The 14,662-nt window shown below is 40.0% G+C and overlaps 2 protein-coding genes across 4 annotated transcripts; both read left to right on the top strand.

The window, feature by feature from the left end:
• Positions 1–514: 514 nt before the first annotated feature.
• Positions 515–3,176, top strand: ccdc124 (coiled-coil domain containing 124). The gene is made up of 5 exons (XM_023426547.2): positions 515–616; positions 1,406–1,583; positions 1,975–2,170; positions 2,344–2,449; positions 2,584–3,176. Exons 2-5 carry the CDS (start codon positions 1,425–1,427, stop codon positions 2,786–2,788), a joined length of 666 nt encoding a protein of 221 aa, XP_023282315.1. The 5' UTR covers positions 515–616; positions 1,406–1,424; the 3' UTR covers positions 2,789–3,176.
• Positions 3,177–5,697: 2,521 nt separating this feature from the next.
• On the top strand, positions 5,698–14,513 carry kcnn1b (potassium intermediate/small conductance calcium-activated channel, subfamily N, member 1b). 3 transcript variants are annotated; one of them, XM_023426545.2, is made up of 10 exons: positions 5,698–6,293; positions 7,502–8,656; positions 8,822–9,259; positions 9,594–9,689; positions 9,918–10,336; positions 10,526–10,667; positions 11,007–11,117; positions 11,232–11,359; positions 11,589–11,658; positions 12,289–14,513. In XM_023426545.2, the coding sequence occupies exons 2-10, from the start codon at positions 7,517–7,519 to the stop codon at positions 12,571–12,573; spliced, it is 2,829 nt and encodes a 942-aa protein (XP_023282313.2). In that variant the 5' UTR covers positions 5,698–6,293; positions 7,502–7,516; the 3' UTR covers positions 12,574–14,513. The 3 variants fall into 3 exon arrangements, with proteins under 3 accessions (XP_023282313.2, XP_087035488.1, XP_087035489.1); XM_087179362.1 differs by having other exon boundaries at positions 11,896–12,419; XM_087179363.1 differs by lacking the exon at positions 12,289–14,513 and having other exon boundaries at positions 11,232–11,363; positions 11,589–11,655.
• The last annotated feature ends 149 nt before the right edge of the window (positions 14,514–14,662 follow it).

The raw sequence follows: 14,662 nt of genomic DNA, 5'->3' as shown, positions 1-14,662 counted from the left end.
ATTAAGACTATTTCAAGATTGTACAATTTTATTTGAATACTCCACTATTTTTCTGTGGCACTAAAGAACTTGTTAGATTTATACAGTTAATAAATGACTGAAAATTACTTTTCGAGGGAAAATGTGAAATTTTAAATGAAAAACATTAAGCATAAGAAATGTAAAAACTTATAAGATACTTTGCAGTTTCAATGTAAGGGTAATGGACAGGTTACAATGGGGGACAAATTGTTCTCAAATAGGAAGATGCATTTTAATACACATTAAAGTTTTCGGGACATATTTGATGTCTGCTAAGAATAATGCCTTGTGACATTTTCCATATGAATAATTAATTAAACATTTCTTGATAGGAGTAATTCTCATTTATTTACATTTAGATACATATGTAGAATTTTACCACTAAGTAGTATTTATCTAAAGGCCGCATAGTTAAAAGTGGTGTTTTCTTCTACGATGTAGCGGAGTGAACAGTTTAAAACTGAAATTCACTGAGCAGTGTAACCATAGGAAACGCTACGTCATCGCAGTGCGCGCTGGTATCAAAGAGGAGGTGGCAGATGCCTCTTCGGAACAACAGTCGTCTAGTTACGACCTGTTTTTCCCTCTCATACTGGTATGAAACCATGTTTATTCTTCAACATACGTCTATTGTGATCGTTATCATCTTAGCTAAATTTCGATGTAGTTAAATAGGGAATATCTTGCTCATTGACAAGCGTACCGCTCTTGTTTATCAGGCTAACACCAAATAGCTAAAGCTAACTAGCTACACAGACCAGCAAAGCTGTAATCGTTTGTGTAGTTTTAGAGAATTCGGGTTTGGCAAAGCTAACCTCCTCTTTGAGTGTGTTTTGATAATCTACGTGTTTGCAAACCCACCTTTTTAAACTGATGCTTAGTCGTGGTAGCTACATGGCAGTAATTATTGGCTTCCGTTACTTTATTCACACGTAATACGAAATTAATTTAGATGGTTTACTATCTCCACATCTGTTGTCCCAGAGCAACTGGTGCACAGTACCCATAATATAAACACTGCATATTGACCAACCAGATATTTTTTCAATAAATAAGTGAGAAACACTAAAAAGAGTAAGTAACTACCAGAGTTTTTATTTTCAGTAACGATTGATGTGATGCCGATTATTTTTTTCGATTAGTCTTTTGGTCTTTGAACTGTCAAAAATTGAAAAAATGCTAATCACAACTTTGCAGAGTCCAAGGTGACATCTTCAGATGTCTTGTTTAGTTTGATCAAAAGTTCAAAGACCTTCACTTTACTATTATACCCGAGAAGCTTGAACCTGAGAATCTGTGGAATTTTTTTTCACCATTTTTTTTAATATATATCAGTATAGAGCATCAGTCTTTAAAAATCTTCTTTCACTCTTGTCTTTCTCAGCTGAATAGCAGCTGTTGGGATGCCAAAGAAGTTCCAGGGTGAGAACTCCAAGGCGGCCACAGCCAGAGCCCGCAAGGCTGAGGCCAAAGCTGTGGCAGACGCGCGCAAAAAGAAAGAGGAAGAAGATGCTCTGTGGCAGGAAACTGACAAACATGTACTCAAAAAAGAGCAGAGAAAGGTGAGGTGTCTCTCCAGCCAGGTGTTATTTTCGTAGTCATAGTTATTTTGTGGGGCACATCCTGGAGAGTATTCTGTTTAGTTAAAGTTTCACTACTGTGACATTTTTTTATGCTGTCCTTGGATAGTCTTTACTAATTATGTGTGCACAAACAAATTCCAAAATCTTAAGGCTTTACAAAGAATTATACATGGCCGAAAAGTTGACAAAATTTGTCAATATTTGAAAAGGAAGAAAATCAGAATAACATTCCTTGATTAGGACAGGAACTCTGTCTACCTGTGGCCTCTTATTTGTTGGGATTAATATGCTTGATATGTGAGAAAATAAATACCTGTAAAGTTTTGTCAGCAGAAACGATCTATCAACCTGACAAGACAGATTTCTGCAGGATGACAAGGAGAAGAGGAGAGTGGAACTCCTGGAGAGGAAAAAGGAAAACCAGCGACTCCTGGATGAGGAGAATTCAAGGATAAAAGGCAAATCCCAAAAGGAGGCTGGAGCTGGAGGAAAAGTTACTCGTGCTCAGATCGAGGAGACACTTCTGAATGAACAGCTGCAAGAACAGCAGGAGCTCAAACCGAAAGGTGAAGTTTTGGATGATTGATAAATGTGAGATGGTTAGAATAAAGATGAAACTTAAGGGGCGATCAGATGAAATCAAACAGCAGTGGCTGTTTCAGGGCTCAAACCCAAAAGGATATTTTCCTTAACCATGACATCACCTTTGACATGTTTCAAATTAATTTTTTACCCACAGATAAGAGCCACCTGGAGACTCCACTGGAGGAGAATGTGAACAGAGTTTTTCCTGAAGAAGGAACGGTGGAAGCCAGAACAGTAGAAGATGCCATTGCTGTGCTTAGGTACCAGTTGTTTGTTTGCACTGTGTGTGATATGCTGTTGTCCTTGGATGCCTGCAATGTTGATTTAAATGAAACGGCAAACATGACATGGGTTATATTAACAATTTGGCTTACCCTGTCTTCCTGTCTCCCAGCACGGGGCCTGAGGACCTGGACCGCCACCCTGAGCGGAGGATGAAAGCAGCGTTTCTTGCCTATGAGGAGGTCAACATGCCACGCCTAAAAAAGGAGAACCCCAACATGAGATTGTCCCAGCTGAAGCAACAGTTGAAGAAGGAGTGGATGAAGTCACCGGAGAACCCCCTGAACCAACGCTTTGCCAATTACAACTCAAAGTGATTGCACTCTCTCCCCCCATAACACCCTTTGAAAACTGTCTGCCTATGGCACATTGGAGGCTTTCATTGGAAAATTGAATAATTTCATCTAAAAATGAAAAAGAGTGTTGCTGATGAGAACTTCACTGCTACCTGCTCAGAAACGATCTCTCCATTAACAGAGGACTCTACTTTGCTGTTCCATTCACTTGCAAGGAGAAACTCACCCACCCCCCTACCCCAACCCCCAATCAGCATCACAACTGATCATCCTGTCTGTGCACGTGGCCTCTAATGAGGCTTCTCAGCATTTAATAAATTTAATTACATCTTTTTTTTAGCACTTCTGGGGAGGTGGAGAATCAGATGTTTTGAGAATAACTTATTAAAGTTCAACGCTCGATCATCAACTCGCTGTCGCTTTTTAATGCAAGACTTCTTTCTTGTTAGGAGGCTCATGCTTGAAGTCACACACTGAAGTCAAATATTTCTGCCAACTGCTGCTGTTGTGCAATTCATATTCAGAAAAGAAGATCATGGAGTTAAAACTCTACTATTCATTCAAGGAGAAAGTTGACTATAATTTTGTGTCCACGGTAAACAATACACATCAGCCACCAGCAAAATCATGGTAAATTTAAAATAGCTGCGGCTGGAAATGACTTAAGGTTTTGGTTACTTTGGCAAGTGATGACCAGTTTCTTCGAAGGAGCTGTTTCTTTGCTTAAATAGCAGTACAGTTTGCCTTGAGCACTGAGGCCACCGTCACCAGTGGATTAAGAGTATGCTCTGAATAAACTCAGAAACACGGTGCATTTTCTACCAAGATATCCACACTGGATCACATACAACAACAATGCCTAAACCTTTTAAAGAACAACCTTTCATTCAAAAAGTGCCAGGATGGCAAAGTGGGTACAAGGATTAACTATAATTGTGCAGGTTCACTCCCCATATCAATCTCATTTTCTTTTGTCATGTCCATCAGACAGGTGACAAGGAGCCACATTGTTTCGGACAAAGGTCTGTTAAATGTAGTAAATGTAAAGTGAGACTTGCTTGTATTGTAGTCTTGCTCACTGGATGTAGGCTGAGGATTTAAGACTGCAATTGGAGGCCTATGTCAGGTAGCATTTTCCTCCCTTTCCACTTCCACTGCCCTTTACCATTTTCAAAATCCCCTTTGCTACATGATTTTAACTGTACAATCACACAGGTGACATAAGTCTTTGCTGACACTATTTTTCAGGGGCATTGTCACTGCATCCTGGGCTCACCTGAGAAGATTGTAATTGGTTTAAAAAAAATGCAAACAAGGCAGTGCCCCCCCCCCAATAGCAGAAGGATTATGGGTGCAGCCAGACCATTCTCCAGTGGCGATGGGCAACTATTTGTGCTGTGACTCCTTACTCCTTGGTGCTACTGCCTCATAACAGGCCGCTAACGGTAAAGGCTGAAGTTAAAAGTGTTGACACAAGTATGATTTCTTCACATCCTTATGCATTCCTGATAAAATATTTAGCTGATGCTTCCCCTTCAATGTTTTAAGGCAGTGTCCTCAGCATGGTTTGGTCTTCGAATTGTTGCAAGCAGAATCTATTACTTGGCTTCTTGTAAAACCCAAATGTGAGGGAGAAATATAACATCAACTCTTGTGAGAGCCCTGGTGTAGCTACTTTTACCAAGAACAGAAGCTGTCACTTTATTGCTTTGTAACTCATCTGCACCAACTGGAAAGAAGAAGAAAAAGAGAATGAATCAGCTGATTTTACAGGTCGACATCTGCTCTAATATATTTATATTGGCACAGTAAAACAATGTAAATTGGCATGAACACTTTAAGGTCCTTACCACATCAACAAAATGATCAACATGTTTCTCCTTTTTAGGAAAAAAAAAAACAAACATCTCCAGACCTCAAACAGTAACTGCCTGGCCTCCCTTATCTACTCCACCAGACCCTTTGGCCTTTAGCCAGCCATGGCTTTTAATTCCTATCTTTTCACAAAATAGGTGGGCTGATGAAATATAAGTTGAAATTAAACAGGTTTATGATCCAAACACTCACTATGTTGCTGCCGCGGATGTGACTTTTGTTTTGGCCACTAGTCACAAATCTGTTATTAAAATAAGCCAGACTAATTTCTGCTATGTGGAGAAATGTCTCCAATAAAACTTCAATGCAGTTATTTGTAACATAAAATAAACTTCTCATGGAAAATACTTAGTTATTGTTTTTGACTGTCACCAGTGCCACTGCTGGTCACAAAGGTTTTCTCCAGCACAGCAACATTGATATACTGAGCTGCTGAGGCAGCAAGCTGCAGGCTTTGTAGGTTTGTCTGATGCCAGGTGGAGAGACAGCAAGCACAGAGAAAACAGGGCTGAAGCAGCCTAAATATAAGTAATATATGGGTAAAAGAAGTCAAACAATATAGTAAGAAATATAGTTTACCTACAGTTATGTGTGGGAAATGGGGTTTAACACACAACAAGGCCCTTTCACAAGAAAAATAAGCAGAGCAAGTGTCGGTATTAACAGGTTTTAAATGCTTGAGAAAAAAGATAAACTAGAAAATAAAATTTAAACAAAACTGATTAAGGGGCAACTGCTCTGTCTTTTGGCTAAATAATCCAGAAAAACAATTGCATTTCTTGAAATAGTTTGTGGTTTTTAAACGTCACATAATTCACATTGAGAGGCACCAGATCTGTTTCATGTTTGCAGGTTTTTATTTCTAAACAGCAACAAAAAACATTGGTAAGGTAAGTAGCTGGTTGAGAAAACAACACCACTCCTGCTGACTGAGTCTAGATTTGTTTTGAACATCTAAGGAGATGGACTTGTTGGTGTTTTTGAATGTATCTCTTCGTGTTGTTTTTGTGAAATCTCTCCTGCAGTTACATTTGTTAGATCTTCTAGGACACATCTGATGAGGCCTTGCACTCACTGGCATGACTCATTCAGAACCAGATTTAAAATGGACACTTTTGTCCCGTGAGGCTCTTGTGGCGGAGGAGATAAGAGACCCTGTGAAGACCTTTGAAATACAGAGCTTTAATGACAAGTTCAACTGACCTTTTATTTTCCATTTTGCATTGAAAGCAACCAATTCCTTTTCTTTTTCCTAGCAACCAATCATTCCCACTTTATAGGGATTTCTTTGAGCTCATACGTGTGATGTTCCGCCTTAACATCCTGGTCTGATGTTACATGTTTTTGTTTTACTGCATCCTAACCTGTGGCTGCACCCTCCCACTCCCTGTCCATTTGCATGTCAACCCTTTACCGGGCCAGCTGCTGCTGCCCTTTTCTTTCTTCATGTTGAATTCTAATCATTACTTTCAAAGGAGAGCGTCTCCAAAGCTCCTTTATCAAGTGCTCGTACTGGGAGGAGGCGAGCCGCTGTCCGACACCCACTCTGGCTGCTCTTCTTACAACCTCCGTTCTGCAAACAGCAAGCACTTCCTATTTGTGACCTGCTTCTTTAAGTTTGGGGAAAACAACCAACATATGGAAGAAGAAGGTAAGGACCTCCAGTGGGGGATTTGTTCAGGATTTATTTTCATTCATTTTAAGGAGAAATTTGTAAAAAAAAAAAAAAAAAAAAAAAAAAAAAAAAAAAAAGAAAGAGAGACATATTGAATTGCTGTTAAAGTCCAAAATAAGACAACAACCATTTGGAATAATTAGGTTTGCTGAATTATAAAAAACGTTTTCACCCACTGAGAGTGATAGTAAAGTTATAAAGCATGTTAAGATAAACTATTACAGTGATGGCTAATGTTATTGTGTGCAGGATGATGATTAGCCCACCTTTTGGGCTGAGCTTCAGGAGTTTAACATATAGACTAGTATATATCATGTGTTGACAGTCCTCATGTATATTACATCAGCATGACATCTGTCATGAAAATAAAAAGATAAATCAGTACTTTTTTAAACAACAATGTTACAATTTTGTGAGTCTCAGTGGTTGAATGGACTGTCGAAGGACTTATCTTACATACCTGTTTCTGTTAATATTATCACCTGGGTGTACCAGTGGATATACACAACACTACTACTTTAAAAGCTGTTACATCTGTTACAAAATTGTTTTCCTTTATTTTACTCTACATACAATTATATCCACTTCCTAAACCTTTGTTGTTAGTCATTTAAGACTTTAGGACAATGCCGCTCAGTAATTCCAAATGATTAATTACTTTCCTCTAAAATAGTTTGATAATGTGTGACACTGATCTGTGTAATTTTCTGAGCCTTTCTGATTTCCATGTACAGTAGAGTAACATTAGAGGGGGGTCACATCTGCTTTTGACAGAATGATTCACACTCAAAACCAGCTGAACACACAATTTGAGACTCAGCAAATCATTGTTTTTGTAACTGTGATGATTTTGCCTTGAATAAATACCCCTCCTTGAATAATTTGTTGAATAACCTACCGTTTTTGATTGTGAAGCAAGGCCATTATAGAGTCAAAAAGAGATGAAAATTAGAGATAAAAATGCCACACCAGACCACACCTTTATTTCTAAAGCAAAATAACATTTGTTTTATGAGTTAATACATTTGGGCACAAAAGGAGAACAAATGAATTTGAACTGTGTTTAACAATTGAACTGTGACATCCTGATTCAAATACATTTCAGGATCTTTGTTACATGTCTCTTCTGTCTCATCGTCACTCTGTCTTTCCAGTGACAGGATCTGATTGTGATCTCATTTCAGCTCTGCAGTGATGCCATGAGGTTGATTCTGGTTAAACCCACCAATGCCACGCGACGTCTTGACTCAACAGGTGAAGTCTTCCACGACGGTGACCATGAGCATTGCACCGCAGGAGGTCCGTCCCCTCCGACAAAGACCCCTGAGGGGAAGCATGATCGATACTCTGGAACCTCAGTTGAAGCATCTCCATCCCAACAGGAGACGAGTCTGTGCTGTGTTTCATCTTCACCCCACAAAAGATCTAATGGAATCAGTCCTCCGAGAGTTTCAGTCCAGATGTCGCCGCTGAAAACCCAAAACCTAACCTTATCACAGCTGAGCGATCAGGACTGGCTGCTGCTTTGTGGCCAGGTTAGCAGCGTAGGAGATGATTCACCCTCAGCAGAAAGAGCAGGGACCAGTGTGGGACATCCAAACCATAATGACAGATGTGGTTGTACCTGTCCTGATGCACACCAGCATTCAGAAGCTTCTACTTTTCAACCAAAATCAAAACACAGTACAGTCCAAGACTGCCTCTCCAGAGTTACAAACAAGAGGAGTCTTTCGTCTTCACCATACACCCAGTCTTTATCTCAAAGCACCCAAGGTTCAACCTCCTGCCAGGTTTTGCCACAGCAAGCAAACCAAAGGGATCCCTTGAAACCTGCAACAAACCATCTACAAGATAATTTCATGCCTCAGTGCAGTGACCACGAAGGTCGCAAGGAGCTTCTGCAGCAGCACCCTTGCAATCATTTTAAACTCAAAGACAGCAGCCAAGCAACCCGTCCAAATTTGTTCAACATCCCTCTAAACTCTGTGGAGTGTGCTGAGACCAATCAGAAAGTTCACCAATGGCCTCAGCCTGCTGTCAGTGCAGACCTCAACTGGAGAGAGCTTTTCGGTAAAGAACCACTGTTAGTTCAGCAAAGTCAAAAGCAAGACTCTCACAGCTCGATATCTGGTGATCAAACCTGCAGGTCTTCTGGGGATCCCTCGATTGCCCTCAAGTGCCGTCATCTCCCGTACAACCCTCTGACCAGTACTCCGCGGGTGAAGAGGTCATCGACACCAGCCAGTAATAAAAGTGTCCAATCCTTCTCCATCAGCCAGTATAGTTCACTCGAGAACCAGGATTTAGTCGAGGAGAGAACTAGACAGAGACAAAGTCAGGTACAGGATTTTTTTTCTTTATCTACTGTAGCCTCCTGACTTTGTGCAGATCATTTCATGAAATGCAGTCCATGTCATCTAACAGTCCTTTTTCTCTTGTTTATTGGTTTCTTTCATATATGTTGTCTGATAAATGACATGCTGTGCTGACTGTCTTACTTGCAGACAGACTCTCAGCAGCTCAGTGGATCAAAACTCTCTTTCCCTAAACATACCCCCCCGCCATCTGACAACTTAGAAACTAGTGACACAGTTAACGGGGATGCAGTGCGGCCGCTGAGCAGCTGTGGCACTGTAACATCCAGTCTTGCAGATCTTCACTCAGGCCAACAGCCTCTTCAGCTTCTTCACAGTGCCATCCTCGAAGACGCCTTCTCCAAAGTCATCAGAGAGGACTCCAGTAAGGCCAACAGTGACAACCTGACCAGGGAGGAAGGCGGGGTACCACAGAAGAAAACGAAGGACATTAGCTACCGGCTGGGTCAAAGAAGAGCTCTCTTTGGGAAGCGCAAACAATTGAGTGACTACGCCTTGGTGTGTGGGATGTTCGGCATTATTGTCATGGTGATCGAGACAGAGCTTTCGAGGGGATATTACAACAAGGTAGTCTTCCTAAATCTCATTTTATATAGTATCATTACTTTTTTAAGTAAAACACACATTCAAAAAAAGCTCTCATGAGTGCAGAAACTGACAACATGGGTCAGTGTGGCCAAGAAAAGTGAATGTTCAATAGTTACTGACAGACTGACACACGAGTCAGTGGGGCATCCTTTATGAGAAACTGATGAACTAAAGTGATGCTAACATGGCTTTTAAAGGGCCTTTAAATGACTATTATTCAGAAATGTTTTTGGGCAGAAATTCCCTGCTTCACTTGTGTCTTCACAATGGGGTGCTCTCACCGTGTTCTTGATTTTGTTTCCATTATTTACAGGAATCCATATATTCATATGTACTGAAAGGCCTGATCAGCCTTTCTACTGCTATACTTCTCGGACTCATAGTGATGTACCATGCAAGGGAAATCCAGGTATGTTGTGATCGATAAACCTTATTATTGGAACACAGAAGTTTATTCTTGATCTTGGGAGCAAATGTGATGTGAACACTCTAAACTCAACTTTGACACTGACACTGAAATGAAAACTACAGTCCAAACAAATTAGCTGATTATTCATAGTTCTCTATTTTTATGGTGTTCAGAGTTATTAGATCATTAATTGCCCTAAATCTTTCATTCTCTTCTCTTCTTCTACAGCTTTTCATGGTTGATAATGGGGCAGATGATTGGAGGATAGCTATGACCCTTGAGCGGATTCTGTTTGTTGTGTTTGAGCTACTGGTCTGTGCCATCCATCCAATCCCGGGCCAGTACGTGTTCACCTGGACGGCTCGGCTGGCCTTCAGCTACACAGCATCAGTAGAGGACGCTGACGTCGACATCATCCTCTCTGTGCCCATGTTCCTGCGCCTCTACCTCATTGGCCGGGTCATGCTGCTTCACAGCAAGCTGTTCACAGACGCCTCCTCCCGCAGCATTGGGGCGCTCAACAAGATCAACTTTGACACTCGTTTTGTGATGAAGACTCTGATGACTATCTGCCCCGGCACAGTCCTGCTGGTCTTCAGTGTGTCCTGTTGGATCATTGCAGCATGGACCGTGCGTGTATGTGAGAGGTATCTGCAAAAACAACTTCTCACTCTTCCTTTTTCTTCCTTTAGTAACCAGTGGTATTCCACCTTATTCAAATGGTGGATATTAATTTAAGACACCAAAATCAGGGATAATCTACTTGTAAGACTTGGTACATTCTCTCTCAATTTTTACATCAACTGCTGTTGCAGCCATGTGTCATGTCTTCACAGGTATCATGATGCACAGGAAGTGACTAGTACCTTCCTTGGAGCAATGTGGCTAATCTCCATCACCTTCCTGTCAATCGGCTACGGAGACATGGTCCCTCACACCTACTGTGGAAAAGGAGTTTGCCTGTTAACAGGAATTATGGTGAGACTTACAATGATACAGTACGACCAGACAAGTAGTGGAGGCTAAACCTATGAAAGAAAAAAACAGAATACTAACCAGCTAGCCAAATTACACACTACAGCACAGCAACATTTTTTGGCCTCAAATTCATAGTAAATCTTATAATTTGTAAATATATTTTAGAATTTGTATAGAACTAATGAAAATTATGTAGAGGAAAAATCAAAGCGTAGTCAATAAAATTTTGAGTTTCAAACAGCAACTTGAAAATGTTACTTTTACTGCAGTAAAATTGCCCTCGTAATGCCCTTTACTATCGTATGCCACAGTGTCACTAAACACTGGTCTTCTCCTCAGGGAGCGGGCTGTACAGCTTTAGTTGTTGCTGTTGTTGCAAGGAAGTCAGAACTCACCAGAGCCGAGAAGCACGTCCATAATTTCATGATGGATACCCAACTCTACAAAAAGGTCATTTCACAATCAGAGACGTTAACTTATTGCACATTATTTCTTAATATTAAGAGTAAAACTCAATCTGAACAGAAATACTTTTTTGATATCTGTATGATATTCCGCCGACAGATAAAAAACACAGCTGCTAACGTGTTGAGGGAGACGTGGCTCATCTACAAAAACACCAAGCTGGTCAAGAAAATTGACCATGCCAGAGTACGTCACCATCAACGTAAATTCCTGCAAGCCATCCACCAGTAGGTATAAACACGTTGTCATCAGGGAGTGCACCACCACAGTTTGAAGAAAAAATTGACTGACATTTCAAGTGTAGCACCTTACTCTTGCTCAGCATTAAATGTTGTTACTGTAAAATGTGTGACAATGTTTTTATTCATGTACTTCTGCAGGTTAAGAGTTTCATTTTTATCAAGACAAACTGTACTCTGCATTTATTTCACTTGTGTTTCTGATTTTCAACTGTAGACTGCGAAGAGTCAAAATGGAGCAAAGGAAACTAACTGACCAGGCCAATACAGTTGCTGACCTTGCCAAGGTCTGTATGTGTAGTATCTTTCACATTTAAAAAAAAAAAATCAAAAGTTTAAGTTTGATTCAAGTGCAAAAAGATTTTTCACCTAGATAGCTAATTATACATAGTCATTTATTAACATTAGAAGCCACAAGATGTTGTATGTCATTGCATGCCATTTTTAAATCAAATTACCATTACTCTACTTTGCCATACTTCCTTTTAAGTGATTACTTCACCCATACTTCACAATACACACAGGTCTTCCTCCAGAATCAAGCTCACTGGGTTCACCGTGAGGCCACTGTGGGCTGAAAGGTGGGCCCCATCGAGTTGCCCCAAACAAGACCCCTGTCCACTGTGAAATGGAGGGCACATTTGTCACATGATGTATCATTTCATTTTGGTATGGACCCACTGAGGGCCCACAGCTCTACTACAAATGCAATGAGACTGTCTGTAATTTGATGGGAAATTAATCCTGATTTAATACAATACTGAAAAGGAATTCTAAAATGTTTCCGCCCGAGATGAATTTTGTAATTTAAAATGAAATCTAAAACCATCTTGAGTGACTTATTGTGACCTCTCCTCGAAGTAACCACAACATGCTGTAAAGTCAGATGTGTGATCTGTCCTCCCTCCTGCTTTCAGACTCAGAACATGATGTATGATCTAGTGTCAGAGCTGCAGCATCGGAGCGAAGAGCTGGACAGGAGGATTGTTGCTCTGGAAGAGAAACTGGACTCCCTCCTTCTCAGTGTGCAGTCACTGCCCGTTGTGCTTTCTCATGCAATAACAAAGCTACAGAAGGATTTCCTGGACGACTTGGCTTGTCGTGTCCACTTCCTGTCATCCTCCCTGAGCTCTGAGTGCTGTCCGGTCCCTGCCAGGCAGCTCTGTCCAGGATCCACCACGCCAGAGACACCTTACAGCTGATGGGCCTCGCTCAGTGGTTTCCCTCACAGTCTGCAACCTTTTTTTTCATGCTGGGGAGGATTTTCTCGACTTTTTTTTTTGTAACACTCTGTTACGCAATCATATAGTTACAAACATTCACCCCTGGGAATTACAGCTACAGAGTCATGTTGAGCAGCCCCAATGAGAGGGGAAGTGTTTCTGTCAGGGGACTGTAGAGGAAGGGGAAACCATCATCCCTTCATTTCCTCTGCTCAAAGTTGTTAGTTCAGGGATTGGGGTTTCACCTGTAAATCGACCAACATTAGTCCATACAGCCTCTCTTGATTGCACCCCAGTGAACACTATACTGTAAGGGAGGATGTTCATGGAGAACTTATGTATAATTGTCAACTGTTACATAACATCTTTTATTAAAACATCTTATCACATTCAGTGTAGTTAAAGAAATTTGAAATGATATTCCTCTTTTTTGGGGTACCACAAATGGATACATTGACCACTATCAGACCTCATGTGGAGGACATTCCCTCCAGGTTTTTCAAGCAAGCATGTTTTTAGATCAGCCTTGCCTTTTCTGGCTTACCAATCAATATTTAATTCAGAAAAGCTAACTATGTGCCCTCATTATGTGTGTAGTGAACTAAAAAGTTTTTTTTTTTTTTTTTACTGCAAGCAATTATGAAACTCTTAAAATAGCATTAGACAACAAATTCAATGGTAGTGATAACAGAGTAACAAAGGTTTGACCAAAGGTATTGTGGAAATGATTTAATACAGTAACAAGCAAACACAGTGAAAGTTAAACATCAACATTAAGTTGTTTAAACTTGTAAACATTAAGTCCACCAGGGTAAAAGTAAAAAGTGTAAAATACATAACAATTATCCTGACAATTATTCAATAGTTAGCTTTACTTAGAATGGTGCATTAGGAACACATTAGCTAGATCACAAATCAACAATAGTAAAACAGGTGTAATAAAATTAGTGCTGAAAGACAGCTCTCCAACAAGGGCATTTGGACAGTAGCTAGATTAATTAGTTGTGAACATTTTTTAAACACTGCTCTAACAAAATGGTGGATATTAACAATGTTAATTAAGTTGCTATGGAACTCCTTCAGTAGTGGTTGCTATAGCAACAGAATGTTCAACTGAAACCAAGTGCTGGTGGCAGAATAGTGGGACTGGAAAAAGGTTTCTGAATTATTAAGAAGAGCAGATTTGATTACTGAAAGTCCATGGTTGTCTTGGGGTAACAGAAGTCTTGTTGGACGGCTTGTCATCATCGGGCTCCTCTAGAGACTGAAGTGGCTGTGAAAATGATAAGAAAGGCTGCTTCCACTTGATGGTTAATGTTGTATAGGGAAGCTCCCGGGAATGAATGAGTGATACTGTACATATGAAAAGCAGAGCAATAAACATTTAATATGAAGACAACACCTCTAAAGAATAAATAATTCACTTACCATTGTAATGTTCAGTCAACTTGAAAGCATCTGCTGCATTTTGTCAAGAATGCTACCGACTTTTATCTAGAACTGAAAAGAAAACGAAAAAAAAAAGTTGTCTTCCTGCTCTATTGGGATAAAGTGTAGTTAGATAGTTGGATAAAGCTGTTATGATTCTTCCAAATGAGAGCCTAGAGGGGAAGAAAAATTACATTCAGGGCACCTGTAGACTTTAGAACAGTTTACCTGAAGATATTACTTTCATTTAACACTGCAACTTCTCTCAAGGGCCACCAAAATATTATTTTTGCAATAATAATTTCTTTATTCACTTTACTCACATTCTTCGTTTTTGCTTATTTGATTTGTTTGAGATTTAATTTTCATGTGGTATTTTGCTGCTTCTACTAAATTTTTGTGTATGCCAAGTGGTATCAGTACTTTTTGAGTTGTAAATATGAAAACCTTCTTAAGAAGTGCAATAGAAATAAAGTTTATATATTTGACAACTTGTTAACTTGACAGTTCTGTTATAGAGATTGGTTTTAGGATGTGATTTATGTTTGTCAGGTGAAAAAGGTGCATCCACCAGGTTGGGGAAATCAGAATGACAATCCTGGATAGAACAACAGTGACCATCAGTGGTCAACAAGGAGAC

Source organism: Seriola lalandi, unplaced genomic scaffold, assembly GCF_002814215.2.
Source record: "Seriola lalandi dorsalis isolate HSWRI2012SDOR001 ecotype SW California unplaced genomic scaffold, Sedor1 jcf7180002054829, whole genome shotgun sequence".
NCBI classification, from domain to species: domain Eukaryota; kingdom Metazoa; phylum Chordata; class Actinopteri; order Carangiformes; family Carangidae; genus Seriola; species Seriola lalandi.
The sequence above is the reverse complement of the archived record's forward strand: the minus strand, read 5'-3'. Positions and strand labels throughout refer to the sequence as shown.